The sequence below is a fragment of the Rhipicephalus microplus genome, chromosome 2 (assembly GCF_043290135.1).
Source record: "Rhipicephalus microplus isolate Deutch F79 chromosome 2, USDA_Rmic, whole genome shotgun sequence".
NCBI lineage: Eukaryota > Metazoa > Arthropoda > Arachnida > Ixodida > Ixodidae > Rhipicephalus > Rhipicephalus microplus.
This window is the reverse complement of record NC_134701.1, coordinates 92,692,290-92,709,609: the sequence shown is the minus strand read 5'-3', so window position 1 is coordinate 92,709,609 and position 17,320 is coordinate 92,692,290. Positions and strand designations below refer to the sequence as shown.

Genomic DNA, 17,320 nt, shown 5'->3' with positions numbered 1-17,320 from the left:
CATGTTCTCACTCCTATTTATTACATTACATACTTTACAACATTCGATGAAAGTCTTCACTTTATCCAACTTCACTTCTGAAAAATGCTGCTGAGAAATAATATTTCAGTCAGCCACAGTTTCAGAACTTGCAGTCATGATTTGCTTCATTTCTTTTTTACTCAGCAAAACCATTCAGGTCTGGACTTCTGGGAGAACAAGGAACCCGTGTGGTCAGAAAATGGGACCTACTCTACATCTCTGTTCACAAAGAGGGTGCAGTCAGTCATCGAAAACAGGTCAAAGTCTAAGGTATGAAGGGAGGCTTCATATCAGCGTTATGATGCATGGCTGTTGCAATAGTGACGTGCGTGCATTTAACGCACAGGGCCATAAACAATGTAGCAGACTAAACATTTGACTACAAAGCAGTAAATGCCATGTTATAAGGCTTTGACCAATCCTTACAAAGTTTATTGTTGGGCATTTAAAAAGAGACAACATTCTGGCAGTCACAGTTGAACGTGTGACAGCCGCGGTTACTTATGGGCATATAAGGATCGTAAGCTTTCAATCAAGTGTGGTAAATATGTTGAACTCGCATTGATGTTGTCTTTCATTATTTCCTAATTCCTTCTGGTCGGAGCCAGGACAAATTTTTGGCAACTAAGAAGCTTTTTTTTCCTGAGAAATCTGTGCGGTCTTTCTTGTGGCTTCGCGCGACGAACAGGTGGTTGTCATAGTTCCCTTTTGCCTAACCACAATCGATCAGGCCCGCTTGAACCACTATTATGTTTAGTTCCAGTGGTATGATGCTGCCGAAAACCCACTTGGATTTCTTTCCATAAAGATGAGCGCACGAAAGGCCACCTCTCTCCGGAGCCAGTTTCACATGCGAGTGATTTAGCCCCACGTGCGAAGCTGCAGCGGTCGTGCGAGCCCAAAACAGGTTCCCAGAGCGGTGAATAGACGCTGTGCTGAATATCGCCAGAGTTGTAAAAATGCATGACTCGTTTGCTGGATTCCGTGCCGACCGGTTGTGCCCTCGCAATCTCCGACGACAGCGCAGCTCTAGCCGACTGGGCTGGTCCTACGCCACCTCTTGCCGCCGGTCGCCTACGACGACGTCAGCGCAGCTCTGGCCGACTGGCTGGCCCTACGCCATTTCTGTCGCCGACAAGAGCTCTCGAAAGTGGTGCCTCGGACTTCTGTGACCGTGTTTCCATCTTTCCTATCTCTTTTATTTCTCATATTTTGTCGCTCACTGTCCTAGCGCATCTCTCTTTCTCCCTATACCTTTAATCCTACCCTTCTATTCCCTCCTTACCCCCATTCCTTGTAATCTAGAGCTACTGTTGAGGTGTCGCACCAGATGTAGACAGTTACGGGGCTCACTTTTCTCTTCTTTTCACTTTTATAACCACAATGAAAAAATGCGCTTGCAGCAGAAATCAAGACTCTCTCGCTGTATTTCGTGCCAACCGGTTGTGCCCTCGCGATCTCCGATGACAGCGTTGCTCTGGCCGACTGGGCTCGCCTACACCATCTCCTGACGCCGACAAGAGCTCTCACCGCGTGGTGCCCCGTCCTCGGACTCCTCCGCCCAACGTATATAAAACGTTGCCTCTGACCGCGTCCATCATTTCTTTATTCTCCTTACTTCCGTCGTTCACTGTCCCTGCACCTCGCTCTATCCTTGCTCTCTCTCTATCTACTTTTGAATGTATCCTTTTGGTCGCTCCTTTACTTCCACCCCTCGTGGGCAACTGTGGAGGTGTCCTCCCACTAAAAGACAGTTACGGGGCCCACTTTTCTCTTCTTTTCATTTATCATCACTTCACCCTTCCCCCTCCAGAGCGTCCACAGATGTGGATAGCACGTGACGCCAGGGGTGGAGTTGAGGAGTGGACGCGTGCGCTGCGAGTAAACCGCTCCGCAGAACTCGCTCCAACTCAGTAGCAGACGGCATCCGTCTACTCCCCGGCCAAAAATGTCTCGCGCTACCTGCAACAAGATGCCCATTGCAGAAGTTGTGAAACGTCCTCTTTTTGGGACGTCAACATGAAGGATCTCCGCAACAATCACAAGAAAAAGATTCTTTGCGAAGAAGTATACGACCACCTTAAAGAAGTAGCATACTTCCATAAAGTAAAAGTCCTTGCCGCTTGAACTGGCAATGCTCACTGGTGAAGTTGAAGTGCCGCTCTTTTTCTGTCATTGCTCACGACGAAACTTCCATCGAAGTGACTATCCTGTGCACGTGCTTTTTATTTTTTTTGTTTTCATTGAATTGTAACTCCCACGTAGAGGAGCCGCATGGGACGCCGTACTTCTCGGTCTCAGCAAATGTTGCAGGTTTAACAAAAGTTGCAATTTCGGGACACTATGCATAGCTGACAGATTTCACACGATCGAGAGAGCAAGCACGGGCGGTACGTCAGTGGACTTGATAAGTATCATTCCAGGCACGTCACTGAAAAAGAAATTTCGTGATGTGACACAACAAGGCGGGGGCGCGAAGCGTGCTTGTTGAACCTTTTTTTGTTCAACCTTTCAACAACACATCAGTCTCTCACTAAAACCCAGGCTCACTCTTCCGCGTCCTCTGCGGCGCTTTTCGCGCTAGGAATAGTTGTGCTGCACAGCGCTCAAGTTTGCAGGCTGTCATCAGGTACTGCCACACTGGGCAGCTGCTTTCCGTAACACTCATTGCCGGAATGCGTGGATGGCTAAGCAAAGGCAGATATTCAGTCGTGAGCTCAACAGACACTGCGAAGATAACAGAGAGCAGCAGTTGATTTGAGGCACCAGTGCAGCAACACATGCCTAGAGGCATGTACCTATAGTACACTGTCATACGCTACCAATTGAATGGCACTATGTTCCAACGGCAAAGTTGTGTTGTGTAAAATAATGTGATACTTGTGCTTTCCTGCTCACCACTGCAGCAGTTATGGACGCGAAATTCCGCTATAGTAGGAATTTCTGCGTAGTGCCTGACCTGGGCCGCACACAAGTGCAGCCCACGTCAGGTTTGGTAAAGCAGCCAATGAACCGGGACAATGAGCGTATCACGTATACTATGTTGCCTGCTGTTGGCAAACCTCTGCTTGAGGTGGTTTACTTAATTAATCAAAACTTTAAAAGGCTTACTATTTAGGGTGGAATCATACAAATTCAAGCGCCAGAACAGATGTAGACCATACAGAAAATAATGATGAAGAGTGTGCTCGCACATGCCACAGGGTGTCCACAAACACGGCGAAAGCTTACCACTGAGGCTTTTTTTATGAACATTTATTGTTACTCAAGTGAAGAGGTGAAACAAATTTAGATCTGAAGTTTGCGAGGTGTATACCGGAGGGGCTGACAGAAACCACGTTCTCCGTCTCAAAGTTTGATCGCTGAAAGCAAGAGAATTGAATCGGAGAAACATGGGAAGGGCTGCGAACAACATGGTCACAGTTCTTAAGCCTTCACTCAGTTGTAACAGCTGTCTAAAAAAAACCATACCAGCAAACTCTTTCTTTTTTTGGTTCTCCATGGCCAATTGTTTGAGTGCACAGCAAGAACTAAGCGTCGAAAAGCCACAAGTAAACTAAAAGCGACTGCAAACGCCGTTTATTTGGCATAAGATTCACTTCGCACTTAGCTCAATAAGCGCACAGACACGTTAAAGTCGAGTGGATATTGGTGATGAAACTAGCAAAATAAGGGTGCCAAAGGAAGGATAGTTAGACCAAAGCATGGCATTAGAAGCCACTAAAAATAGCGGTTAACCAGCGGCTTCCACGGGCTACTACACTGCTTGCCAGAGTGGTGGGCGTCGCGCAACAGCAGCGGAAGCAGTGGCGCATGTGTATCGAACGCTCGTCCGCGCGTCCTGCTGCCGCTCATCGGCGCTGCCACTACCACTCAGTCGCTCACATGTGGAACAGGCTTATTAGTTCGGTGCCACCTCAAGAATAGTAAGCAATGTTGACTATCCAGTGGCACTCTCGTATGCTACGGTTACCCCTTGACAAAAAGGTTTGTATGGCAGTCCAAAAGTACATAATACATACATATATATATATATATATATATATATATATATATATATATATATATATATATATATATATATATATATATATATATATATATAATTGAAGGTCTTTCTTGGTAGGATTGTAGGTGCTCAAGGGAAGTGGATGAGGGAACGAAAAATGAAGCTTTATCGAACTACATCAAATGATATCTTAACAGCAAAACGATTGTTCGCCGTGAGTGACACTATGTGCGTGCCAGTGTATGAGTTGAAAACATGTAGGAATAAACCGTGCGTCTTCCAGCTTTAAGGCCTCGTTCAATCATGGCGGCCATACGCTAACATTGCTTAACACGAACGCAACCACCCTCTAGTGAAACACTGTTTTTTTTTAAATCCGAATGCATTTATTAGTCAGGCTATGTCACGTGTCCGTCGGGATCCGTCCACCACCCTCTCTTATGGCAACAGCTGTGGACACACACGTCCTTTGCAACCAGAGTCCCCACCATGTCAGACTTCCGCGTCGGCAACAGCGGCGGGCGCACTATTATCCTCGCCGATAGCAACCGCAGCCCCGCCTCCTTGACTTGAGCGTGGCTTGCCACCGCATCAATGCAGTGCGTTTTTTATCTACCGCTGGGTTCTCACGTGTGAAACGCCGTTATGAACGCTACGCAATGCATTCGCATTTCCTCACAATCTCTCAGGGGTGGTGGGGGCATTTTTTCTTCCTTAATGTCGTCGATTTGTTAACGCGCTCACTGTCATGAGGAACTCGACCCGTGAAATCGCTAATTGGCAGACTTTTTATGTAGCAACATTGTCTGAAATGACCATAATGAGTGACGGGTGTTTTGTATGAAGTCCGGAGCAGTGGGACCTAACAGTCCATGCAGATCTTTTTGAACTTAACTTCTCAAAATTAATCTTACTGTGGCCAATGCTGAGCTTACACGATTTTGCACGCCGGCTACACGTGTATTTTCTCTTCACAGCCGTTGCTGCTTCTGGTGTCCCACATGGCTGCTCACTCGGCGTTGGAGACAGAGCCACTACAGGCACCACAAGAAAACATCGCCAAGTTTCCCTACATAGGAGAGAAGAACAGAACGATATATGCCGGTGAGAGCGAATTATTTTATCTGCACGTGCGCGTTCCTTGGGTGTTTCAATATTTTCGCCCATAACATGGCGCGTGCAGAAGGACTGCTTGTATTGTAATATATTAGTTTCAGTTTGCATAAAATGTCAGGTGCTATGACCAGCATTCAGGGAAGAGTTTTTTTTTCTCACTAAAAACGTTATCCAGGCTTTCCTGCGGTGCAAACCTTATCAAATTGAACGTAATGTTCATCGAGAAGATAGAATAGAGCGTGCCGCACAGAGCTCGGACAAAAAAGTGCTTTAAACGCCAAAACTGCTGCATTGAGGTAACATGACTGTGACATGGTATGTAAACTTGTTCAAGTGACAGCGTGCGTTTGTGAACAGTATGTTAAAATTTCGTCTTATTTAGGTGTTTAATTTCTGCCTTTTTAAGTGCTTTAGTCTTTTCTGGCAGGCTTCTCAAATCTTTGGCCACAGCCTTGTGCTTATTACGGGGAAAGAGACAGGCTTTCGTCCATTTCTACTATTGGCAACCTTTCCAATGGACAGTCGGCAAGCACTCTTTCGTTTGTGTTTCATCGCAAAAAGACCGGATGACTAGTAAATATATTCTTTATAGAATAATACTTAACTCGTATAGGACACTTTATGCTTAGCAGAATAGTTTTTTTTTCGTTGTTGTAAATTCTTCACTAACATAGAAAATGATTTGTTGATTTGGTGCTCATATGCAGCAACTCGTCTAACGATTGCCTAGATACGTCGAAACCAACTATTTAACATACATACTTATAAAGCACATCTAAATACAAAAATTTTTAGTGATGGAGGAACCATAAAAATATATTTGAAGTAAAAATGAGCATTTCGGCCGTCACCGGACGTAAAAAAAACAAAAATTCAAAAGCAAGATTTGCTAAGGCATGTTGGTGGGCAAGTTAGTTGGTGTTCATTATTTATATGGTGCCCTCCCCCCGGTGGCTAAGGTACTCGGCTGCTAACCCACAGGCCGCTGGATCGTATCATGACTGTGGCGGCTGCATGTTCAATGGAGGCGATATGCTGTTTGCCCGTGTGCCTAAATTTGGGTGCGCGTTAAAGAAGCCCAGGTGGTCGTCATTTCCGGAGCCCTGCACTACGGTGTCTCTCATAATTAGGTTTAGGGTCTCCTAATTTTTGATAAAAAATTTATCAACAATTAGGGTAACCTAAACCTTCGCTTTTAGGAGTTGAACGAGACAGCGACATTCTGTTCTTAGTGCTTATTTCAAACATTTAGTTAATGGAACTTTTTTGAAGTTGCTATGCATCCAGTATATATGGCTTTTAGAGAATAAGCGCAGTAACGTGTGTGCCTTTTGTGTTGGCTTTCATCCACGGAGCCATTATGATAATCACATATTCTGTCGCCCGTTGGCCATGTACGCTTGCACCACGCATTATTACTGCAATATTTCATGATGCATTGTGGGGCATGTATGCAGGATGCGTATGCTGGCGAAGCATGAAAGATCCTTTCACTGCATTATTAACTAGAGGAAGTTCTTTTCACTGTTTTCACAAGCAGAGGCGTGGCCGTGTGGTAGAACATCCGCTTGCAACGCAAACGAATGTAGTTCGATTCCCACTTGTACCCGAATTAACATCTCTGGTTCGGTCACCACTCCACCCCAGAATTTTTTCATCACTCTCGATTTTTCGCTCATCCATAAGATGATAATCTTTTGCTCACCACCAACGACGCCGCCATCGGAATTTCGGCCAATTGAGCTCTTTAACGCTATCGCATCAGTAATTCATAAGGCGTAGCTTATCACGGCAGTTACCGAGAAATCGCACACGCAAAAAAAGCGGTAAATTGCAACTAATAGTTTTTATGTGAAGTCACACAAGTTATTTCGAAAATAACACATCAAATAAAACCGAAAACGCCATGCAGGAATACAGCTCACAGTATGCATGTGACCTGCATGCATCACGACACCCTGAATCTGCAAACGTCAGAGCGATGATTCCAGATCATCTTTATCAGACCACACTAAGGGGATAGAACCCCCACCCACGCGCACGTATATACAGAAATACACATTTTTTTTCATTTTGTTAATATCACGGGTTTAAATTATTTTGCACGTAGTTCTGCCGCGGGCTCTATTGAAACTGCAGGTGTTTTTACACATCGGGGCGCAACCACACCTCTGAGAGTTAATTGCCGAATGAAAAGATAAAGCTTATTATACATTGCACTGGTGTTCCCTAACTTTTTCGTTCACACATGTTCTCGTTTGGCCTATGTAAACACGTTCACGCTTGAAAAGAATATAATGCACCATGCTTTAACTGCAATTGACACATTTTATCTGATGCTCGACCACACAATCCCGCTTCCTGCTACTTTCGGCATGAAACGTTTTCCACATTGCTTGTAATAGTAAGAGCTCTTTGCAATAAGCATTATCGAGAACCATTGGTTTGACGTTGATGAATTCAGATTGTTATTATCAGTGATGACATCTGTATGATCTGTACTATATCTGTACATATTGTTCTCTCAGTTTTGTGGATGTAATGTTACTGTATATATAGCATGAGTCATCGTCAATAAAACAAATAGTTGAAAGTTAGCGTGTAATTGCGTGTCCCTCTTCTTTTTCGCTGTCGTGAAGCACTGCATTATATGAATAAGTTCAATAGCTTCAAATAAATGAGCGAGTGATGAGAAGTATCTTATAGAAAAATGGGGTGTGTGTCAAGGGATTGGCAAGAAACGCGTGGTCAATAATTCAAGGCTCTGAATCAATAGTATGTAAGGTGACCTACTGTGCCGCATCAGATGAAACTTACGGCCACATGATTTTGAAAAGATTTCATCAGAACTCTGCAGCACGTTTGCTTGATGTTATCCGTGATGAATTCAAAACATAAACATTAACAGACTAGCTTTAAACATAATTCTTCAGAGTTAACTTTGCTAAAAAATGAATCACTTCATCAAGAAAGGCCGATATAGCAAACGTAACATGCCAATCATAAAAATTACTCACGCGCGATAACCTTTGGTAACCGGGTTTAGGTTTCAGCCATCATTATCCTTCATCAACCGCAGGCATGGTGGATGCATTGGATCAGTCGGTCGGCCAAGTGTTCAAGGCATTAAGCGACGCAGGGATGCTGGAGAACTCCGTCATCGTCTTCAGCAGCGACAACGGTGGTGCTATGTGGGGCCATGGGCGCTCTCGCGGTTTCAATTGGCCGTTGCGGGGTGCCAAAGGACGCGTCTGGGAAGGTGGCACTAAGGTGGCCGCTTTCGTCTGGAGTCCTCTGTTTGCTCGGAGACGCCAGCAATACAATGGACTAATGCAAATCACTGACTGGTTGCCCACGTTCTACTCGATCGCAGGTTGGTGGGACATGTATAAAATCTTTCTCATTTTAGTGGGCCAGTAGCCGAACATCTCACTTGTGCAGACTCCATCGCTGTCTCAAAAAGTTATAGATTTATAGTTGCGCTGTACAAGTTAGTGAATTGTATGACTGGCAGTTGGCAACTCAGATATTCCGATGTGGACTTGACTGTGTATCATCAAAACAACTGTAATGTGGCCGGAAAGGACAACGCCACGGGAAAATGCCCCTAGAAGCTTCACGCAGTGGTAATAGCAAGCGTTTGTTTTCAAAACAGCGCCACTTAGTAGCACAAAAGCCAGGCGTACAATTAACGAGGTTGATAAACTGAAATGCAGGCGCGATAAAAATATCCTGAACAACTTTATAGCCGAAGAGAAGAACAACGTAACAAAAGTCATACCTTATAAAGCAAAGTCCACTCCATCGGTGATGATACTATTGATGGCTTCCTAATAATTATTCGGCCTCAACTTTGAAACTAATTTTCTATTTATTTTATTCTTGCATACTGCAGCCCATCACGGGCTATGGCAGGAGTGGTGATAACATCACATGTCAAGCACAGACAAACAATCGGTCATTGGCAAAGCACGAAAAACCAAGGCAAAGCATTCCAACACTCATTTCTTGCAGGAAAGTAGCTATATTTGCACGAATCAGTTCTGGATTTTAACGGCAAAAGATTAAGATTATGTGAGCAACGAGTGCATGAAGGTTGAAGAAACTCAAGTACTGGTTCAAGTGTGCAGATTGTGGGGACTCAATCAAAGCATGCATGAACTTTAAGTTTCCTTGTGGCGACGTGACGTGTTGCCAAAGTGGACAGACTTAGATGAGAGACTTCGGAAGAGGCTGAAAAGTGACTATCGTAGCAACGGTCGATAAAATGAAGAGATTTAAAGACTAAATCCTGTTAATGTCGTTTTTATGCAATGGATTTCGAGTAATAGATGCATATTGTAGAACTGGACAAATTAGTGTTTTGAGCATGAGCAGGCTGGTTTCTTGAGGATCTACTCTAAGGATGCGCTGTAGAAAGCCCAGTTTCTATAATGATTTATTACATAAGGTATGTTTGCTCCAGAAAAGATCGTCAGCAACTAGAAGCCTTAGATACTTGTACTCGGGTATTTCGAGTAAACAGGAATTATGGAAGAGTACGTAAAATCTGAGAGAGCTAAGCACCTATATAGCGAACGCCTAGTGAATCGCCTTGTCATAGTGAATCTCTTCTAAATAACATCTATGACAATGTTGTTAAACAAAGGTACATAACCGAGTGTAGAGTGAGAGAAGTTAATGCTGTGACTGTTGTTCATTTCTTTTTTTATTCTTTTTTTGTCATTTCATCTACCAACCACTGACTTGCACATTTGTGCACGTGCTGGTTTGGTCTTTAGCAAGTTATGGATATACTGTACGCAAGTACGGCCGTTTTGCGTTTTCTGGTGTAGGCACCCAGACACCATAAATGCTTTTTTTAAGTGACTGTGAAGTTCTCACGCTTCATTGTTGCCTAACAGCCTAGCATTTGTTAGCAGGGAAACTGTAGTTCGGAGGAGGGATGGTGCTGTTAATAAAATAGGGAGTGACATCAGCGCAACGAGGGGAAAAGGAGAGCGCTACCATACTTTCCTACCATATTTGCTAGCCGCATATCCGTAACTTGCTAGAAGACTCCGTTGTGTAGCCCACCAGAGCGGAACGCTGTAAATTACAAATGCATAACATAAAAAAATTTTTGAGCTTTTCAGTGCACTCAAGCTTTTGGGTTATCAAAGGCTGCACCGTGACGCAGACCCTCTCGCCTTTATCGGATATCGCTGCCTTCTTGAGATTATGTTAGAGTTGGTGAATATAAGCATTGTGGCTGCCCTTTTCGTTTCTGTCGTTAAGCGGGAATAAGCATCGGGCTTCCACAAATTCTCTTCCACAACAGGCACTGAAACTCGGTACTGCTAATCCGCTTTCTTTAAGCGTGAAATCTGATTATAGAGGCTATGTTTCGTTAGATGAACACGCAAGTTCTATAATACGTCACTGAGAAAAGTCATCGCAGTGTTTCGCTTAGTTCATTTTGAAGACTCAGAGCCAAGCTTTTCACTCTTTTGGACCACAATGTCCATACCTTAGTATTCGGTCAGTGTATGCGAGTCTCAACCTTAAACATGAGTTGTAGCCCTCAGAACTTTGTGCTTGATTTATTGTCTGTTGTGGAAAGAAACATCTGACAATTGTGAGTTTTTGTTCAAACAGGTGAACGTTCATAGCCGCGTAACGATATAAATTAAAAGCATGAGCGTAATGGTTTGGCGTCACCTTCCCTGCGTCCCTCCTTCTCTGTCTGTGTTCACTACTTCTTGATACTTCGCTTCTTTCTTTGTTTTTTTCTTTTTCTTTCTGTTTCTTTTTTCTTTCTTTCTTTCTTTTTTTTCCTACCCACTTTCTCATCGCTAAAGACGCTGAGCCGTGCCACCATTATGGGAGGCAGAAATGGAGTCCTTTTCTATTCTTCGTATTTCTTTTGTAAATCCCCTCCTCTCTCTATTTCCCTGTAGGTGTGCCCACTGCTATCATTGTAAAGTGAGTACGGCTTGTCCACTGAGTGAATTGTTTATTGGGCATGATTCGGTCACTTGCATGTGTACGAGCAATAGTGCTGCACGTGCTTCATTGTGGCCACCACGTGACAATATTGTTTCTGCAGTACAAGTGACTCTTCATTTGCATACCTGTGTGATTTTCTTTGAACAGCAACTTTAAGGGATTGACTACTTCATAAAGCTTGCTCTTTCTTAGCGCCGCTATACTAAGTTTTACGCCAGGTGAATGGAATGAAAACGGAACGTGGGGAAGTAACACCGGCGGTGTACAACGAATTTCTGTTACAGATATGCACCATCCATTGGCATTCGAAGAAGCAGAAATATCAGCATACTTAGAAGGATTAGGTGAACTAGGGTCAGAGGTTGGAAAAACTTCTGGAGCTGTCAGACTCACTCGTTAAACATATTTTGCACTTTGTACTCACTCGGACTCTCCCTCACCAAAATATTCCCGAGACGGATTCATCCGGACGCCCCCTCACGAAACTTTTCTTTAACCAAGCTCACTAGGACTTGAACTCACCTTAACCTTACTCATCTGCACTCACTCAGACTCAGAGTCACGGCTTGGTCTGCGTGTGAGTGAGTCCGATTTGTCGATTCACGAGTCCATTCGTCTTGAACCAACATTTTTATACTTGGTGTCTGTCCTTTTTAACACCAATAATTCATGTAACTGGTGCTCTTCTTGGCGCCAATCGATGTAGAACTTTCAAATAAGAGTGAGATGAGTAAGGTCATAAGAGTTGGTTTCTGTGTGGGCGTTCGTACCATCAGGCACCCTGCCTATGCTGAAATTGCCTGCAACGTCGAAATCTGCACGCGCCCGCGAATCACCACTTGATGTGTTTACATTCCTCTTTTGTCTGTCGGCCTGCTTGACCGCTTAGCTTGGCTGGCAGGCGACGCGCGCGCATGTGGTCAAGGTGGGGATGAATCACCTCGTGTCCCATCAAGTCTCTTTCTCTTCTCTCCCACATTTGTTTCTTTCCCACTCTCCATCTCTGCGCAATGCTGTTGAGGTGACCTCCACTGAGAGACGGCGCTGCACTTTTCTTCATTCTTTGCTCTTTCGAGATCGAACGTTTGAAACTGGGGCACGCCGGCGCGGCGGCATGGCTGCAAGCGAATGAGCGACGTTGCTGACGGCGTTCCCAATGGCGCGCGTACTCAGGTGCGATGTAGAGAGTAACGTAACTGACGTAGCAGCTAATGGAGACGTTTGGCAATTCTCACGGTGAACGGTTCTTGTTTCGCTTAGCCATACACAGTTCACGATGCAAAATTTCATTGGGGGCTGGACACACAAGAATGCAGGGAAGGTATTGAGTGGCTGTTTGGTTTCAGTCATCACTACGGTAACTCTGTCTGCAATACACCCAGTATCCTCTCTCGATTTCAGGAGGTGACGCTGCGCAGATGGCTGACTTGGACGGATTTGACATGTGGCGGTCTTTGTCCTACGGCCTACCTTCGCCTCGTGTAGAGATGCTCTACAACTACGACTACACGTTTACTAACTGCGCGGCACTGCGGAACTCCCGGTACAAATTGGTGCTTGATGACAGCGGTGAACTCGCCGATCGCTACAACGTACCGGGAGGAAGTCGTCCGAGCCACGACCTGGACTCATTGGTCGCCCAGTCAATGGTAGCCAGTGTTCTTAGGGACTTTTACAAAACAAAGAATCTGCACTTTCCCAAAAGTTGGAGACAAAAGGCGACCATCAAGTGCGGCCACAGAGAGGCTACAAACTTTTCGTCAAACTCATCTGTATACCTCTTCGACATCGTCTCGGATCCTTGTGAGCTGACTAACTTGGCCGGGAGGCTTCCGAACGTAAGCGACTGTTATTCTCACATTCCCGTGTTGAAAACACCAAACGCGAAAGTGGCAAAGAGAGAACTGCATCCAGGCTTTTTGCAGGATCTAAACGAAAGGTTTTTAATACCATCAGAATGAATGGTATTTTAACTGTCAATTCGGCAAGTTGGCGTGCTTTCCCCCTGTATGTGAAGAAAGAGCGAAAAATTAATTTTTCCTCTGGTCCTCGTATTCTTGCACAGTTTTTTTGTCACTTCTCGTTCAAGATGTGAGATGAACAGAAATGTTTTCTGGTTCTTTGTGTTTATGTCCTTTTTGTGTGGTTCTTGCATGTAGTGAGTGGCTAGTGTTTTTAGAAAGTAACACTATCATAGTTTAACTGAGTTTCGTGTGCGTAGAACCCAACTGTAGGCTTTGGACGTGCACAAAACCCTGGAAACGGTTCGCTGATGATTCACACATACTGTGGTAGTCTCGTCACATCAAGAGAACATAATTAGATAGCAAAAGAAGAAAAAAAACAAAAGCAGCTACTTGGCAATGATTTGCGATCGTTTTGATGATCGTCTTCTCGTGGAAGCCGACACCCCAAAAGATGAAAATGCGCTGCGCGATAACCTAGTTTTACCATAGGTTCCAGTTTCATTGCGCGCATGATGTAATCTATCCCCAAAAACATATTATGCTAATCCACTCATATCAGCGTACTGGTTTTTTTTCCTAACGTCGCTTGATTTGTGACCTAAGATTAAGTACAGCTGAACTGCCTCCGACGTAACGAGAGTTCGACGATTGAATGTGTCTTTCATCCTCCCAGTCTTTATGCAGGCAGGCGTTTAGCCTTGGCTGAGGGAGAATGAACTGAAAAAAAACAGTGGAACATGAAATCTGGGGACAAAGTAAAGAAGAAAGTGGGTTCCAATTATTGCATGCATGGGTGCAGAGCCGTGTATTACAGGCTACTCAGACTGCAATAGCTGGAAAAACTACATCAGCGTGAGCAAACTACTTTTTAAAAGCCGTTGCGGAAATAATCAACAAAAACTAAGAGGACGCCCGAGCTTCGCCTTCAAGAGCAGATCGTGATAGCGTAATTTAGACGTGTGTGGATCGCCTTCTGAAATGCTAGCTTGCTTCGGTACTTGGCGCATACCTTGACTGCACTGTAAGGAAGCTAATGACTGTGAACGTTGCATTGGGATCGTTTCAAAGTATATATAAATGTCTATTGCAAGCACAGTTGTTAAGTGCCGACTACGCCACGATTATACTTTTTTGTAACTCGGCAAATAAAACTACCACGTGCCGATAGGATCCAAAATTCTCGACTATTTTGTTTGCACCTTCCTCAATTTTTCGGTCGCGGAGAAGATGGTTTTCGCAGACAACCAACGACGTCGACGGAGGAACTTCTGTGAAGTTAGCTCTTCAATGCTACAGCGTTAAAAGTGACACTCGGTGACTAACCAAAAAAATATAGCTTTCATCATTCTAACAGACCGCCACACCATTGAGTTCTATATATTAACAAAGAGCATTTCCTACGAAGCAGAGTAAGATTCTTTCATTCTATTTTTCCTATATCTCTTTAAAACAGGTGGTGAAATCGCTCAAGAAGCGTTTAGAGCAGCTTGGTGCATCGGCCCTGCCTGTGCGGAATAATAAGACCATTGATCCTATGAGCTTTCCCGAAAACCACGGAGGAACGTGGGCGCCCTGGGTGCCATCAGAGTGTCTAACATCGTGACGTTGGAGGACCTTTGGATTGATCTAAGTGCGATGTGTAAGCATTGAACCAAGACGCTGATCTCGCTTGGTACAAGCTTGTTGACAGTAATGTACCGCAGGAAAGAGAGATAATAAAGACATTTATTTACAGAATGCGGCTTCGCGCAGAAACCTGAGATGGAAGTTGATGATGTGTCTCTTGCTACATGAGAACTAGGGTGTGGCTTGATCGAGAGCATCTGATGACGCAGAAAAATTGTCGAAGAGTGGACCTGCATGCGCACGGTGGTGCTTTTTATTACAGCTTCATGCGATGGGCAGCTGGTTCGACGGTGTTCGTTTGCTGTGAAGCAGAGTATAATGTAGGCAAGGCGCGCAACTTGTGACAGGTTCTTCGCTCACATTTGACAATCTGAACCCTTAGACGTGAGACCATGAAGAAATATATGAAAATATAGGAGAGGGCACTCCCATAGGCCCCTGCAGTTGATTGGGGTTCGTAATGCTCCCAATGGTCGTTGGGAACCATCGCAGCCTCAGAGATGAGAGACCGCAGAAGACGATGTCTCGAAGGATATTTTTTTAAGCGATGAGGAATATTATACAGCTTCCGAGACCACTTTTGCGCTCGTGCTTGTCTCTTAGGTCATACTCTATTTTTTAACGCATCATTTGTATGTATCGACTCGCTTCGTGTAAGCTTCACCGCCAGAGCAGCAAGAACACGATGCCACTATGTGTCTTGGCACGCATGTTAAATAAAACATGTGAACCGTTGCAGGAGCGAAAAGTTAAATTTTTTCAAGTGATATCCTTGGTAAGCGCATGCCCACTTTGTTAATGTTTTGATAAACGCTGGCATAAAGAGAGGTTTATTGCACTGCGAGACGCGAAAATACAGCTGCCCATACCATCATTATCAATTACAAACAAGAAATAAACATAGAGTCAACATTATAAGAAGACCCACAGAACAGTACAACTGCAATAAACACACACAGCTGCACATTCAGTGCACAACTCAACACGTCAGTACTTGCCATAGCACTTGGCTCCCCCAGAAACCGAACGAAAAAAAAAAGAAAAATGTTAGCTACAATTTCTTTTTTGCTTTCGCACAATTTTTTTTCTATGCACTTCATATCACTCTTCCGTTAACAACAGTCACGAGCAGTTGCCGCAGCAAAAACAAATCAATTTTGGTGTCATGAAAGCTGCTAACGAAGCAAGAGTGTTTACTCGAAGTTTACGCCCCAGTATCACCTCAAAAATTTTCTAGAGTCACCACATCTCTCTTGTTGCACTCGTTATAGCTTTAAGCGATTTGAGAACGCCACAGATAACAATACTATGCGTATATGCTCTTTTCTCTAAATCTCACTCATGCAGTGAATTCTATTACATGTACCCGCACAAAAAAACGTAATTACGCGCGCGGCGATTCGTTTTCTTGAGCCAAGAAAATGTTCTCGAAACTTGCAGTGCAGCATTCTAAACAGTCGTATCTTTTTTTTTTTTTTTGAGTGAAGCAATACACTAAAATAATACGCGAAGTGAAGAGCGAAACGTAGCTCTCTGCGTCGAACAGCTCAATGAGAGAAATGTTAGTTTAAGGCTTCAATGACGAATGCAATATGCACTTTATAAAGCAATGATGGCGTTCGCATCGAGCAGCAGCCAAGCTGAGAGGCATATGAAGCAAACGAAGGTCACAACGCACGCTGGGCACCTTATCGCAAATCTTTATTGCGTCTCCCTGCTGCTGTCCGCACTTCTTCATTGCCCTAATTTTAATGCGGAGTGTGACAATGTTGCCTTCGCGTCAACGCCATATGCACTTCTCTCGCATCTGATTCATGCCAGATTCTGCTCGACCATGTGCACGCGAGGCGATAAAGACAGATAAGAAAGCCCCAATCGCAGTCGCAAAGACACGTAGACGAATTATGCACTAGAAAATGTTCTGTAGTATATAACTAGTACGCGCAGTTTCTTAAAAGCGGTAATTTGTTGCCAACCTACTTCCGGCGTGAAGCTGCGTAGTGCCACCGCTCGATGGTGAGGCGACAGGTTAAGCTCCTATTTCTTTCTGTTCAATTTATTTTCGAGGTTTGCGGAATGGGCATTGCGTAAGCAAGGAAGAAAAACGAGAGAGAAGAAAAGCAGAGACGTTAACCAGTATTGCGTAACCAGTATGCCGTTTTCCACATGGGGTAGAGTTGGAGGAGATCAAAACAAAAGTAAAGAGAAAGAAAAGGATGACAGTAAAGAAAAGGGTGACATACACGCACGCACAACGTCAGACCGCAGAGTGGCACTTCTGTGCGGAATACACCATCGCAGTCTACAGTCGTGCGTGCAATCCCGTTGTCCTTAGGAATACTAGCAATGCAGACTTTACTTGAGTTCTCGATAACTTTTCAGGAAGATTTATTGATTGATTTGTGGGGTTTACAGTCCCAAAACCACTATTTGATTATGAGAGACGCCGCAGTGGAGGGCTCCGAAAATTTTGACCACCTGGGGTTCCTTAACATGCACCCAAATCTGAGCACACGGGCCTACAACATTTCCACCTCCATCGGAAATGCAGCCGCCACAGCCGGGATTCGATCCTGTGACCGGCGGGTCAGCA

The 17,320-nt window shown here is 44.4% G+C and overlaps 1 protein-coding gene across 4 annotated transcripts in view; it reads left to right on the top strand.

The window, feature by feature from the left end:
* Positions 1-14,838, top strand: part of LOC119169810 (arylsulfatase B) — a 188,215-nt gene extending 173,377 nt beyond the window's left edge. For all 4 annotated transcript variants that reach the window (XM_075886649.1, XM_075886648.1, XM_075886650.1 and 1 more), the window contains 5 exons: positions 166-291; positions 5,008-5,134; positions 8,226-8,519; positions 12,536-12,972; positions 14,555-14,838. In XM_075886649.1, the coding sequence (XP_075742764.1) occupies positions 166-291; positions 5,008-5,134; positions 8,226-8,519; positions 12,536-12,972; positions 14,555-14,704 (1,134 nt within the window). In that variant the 3' untranslated portion in view covers positions 14,705-14,838. The remainder of the gene's footprint in view (positions 1-165; positions 292-5,007; positions 5,135-8,225; positions 8,520-12,535; positions 12,973-14,554) is intronic.
* The last annotated feature ends 2,482 nt before the right edge of the window (positions 14,839-17,320 follow it).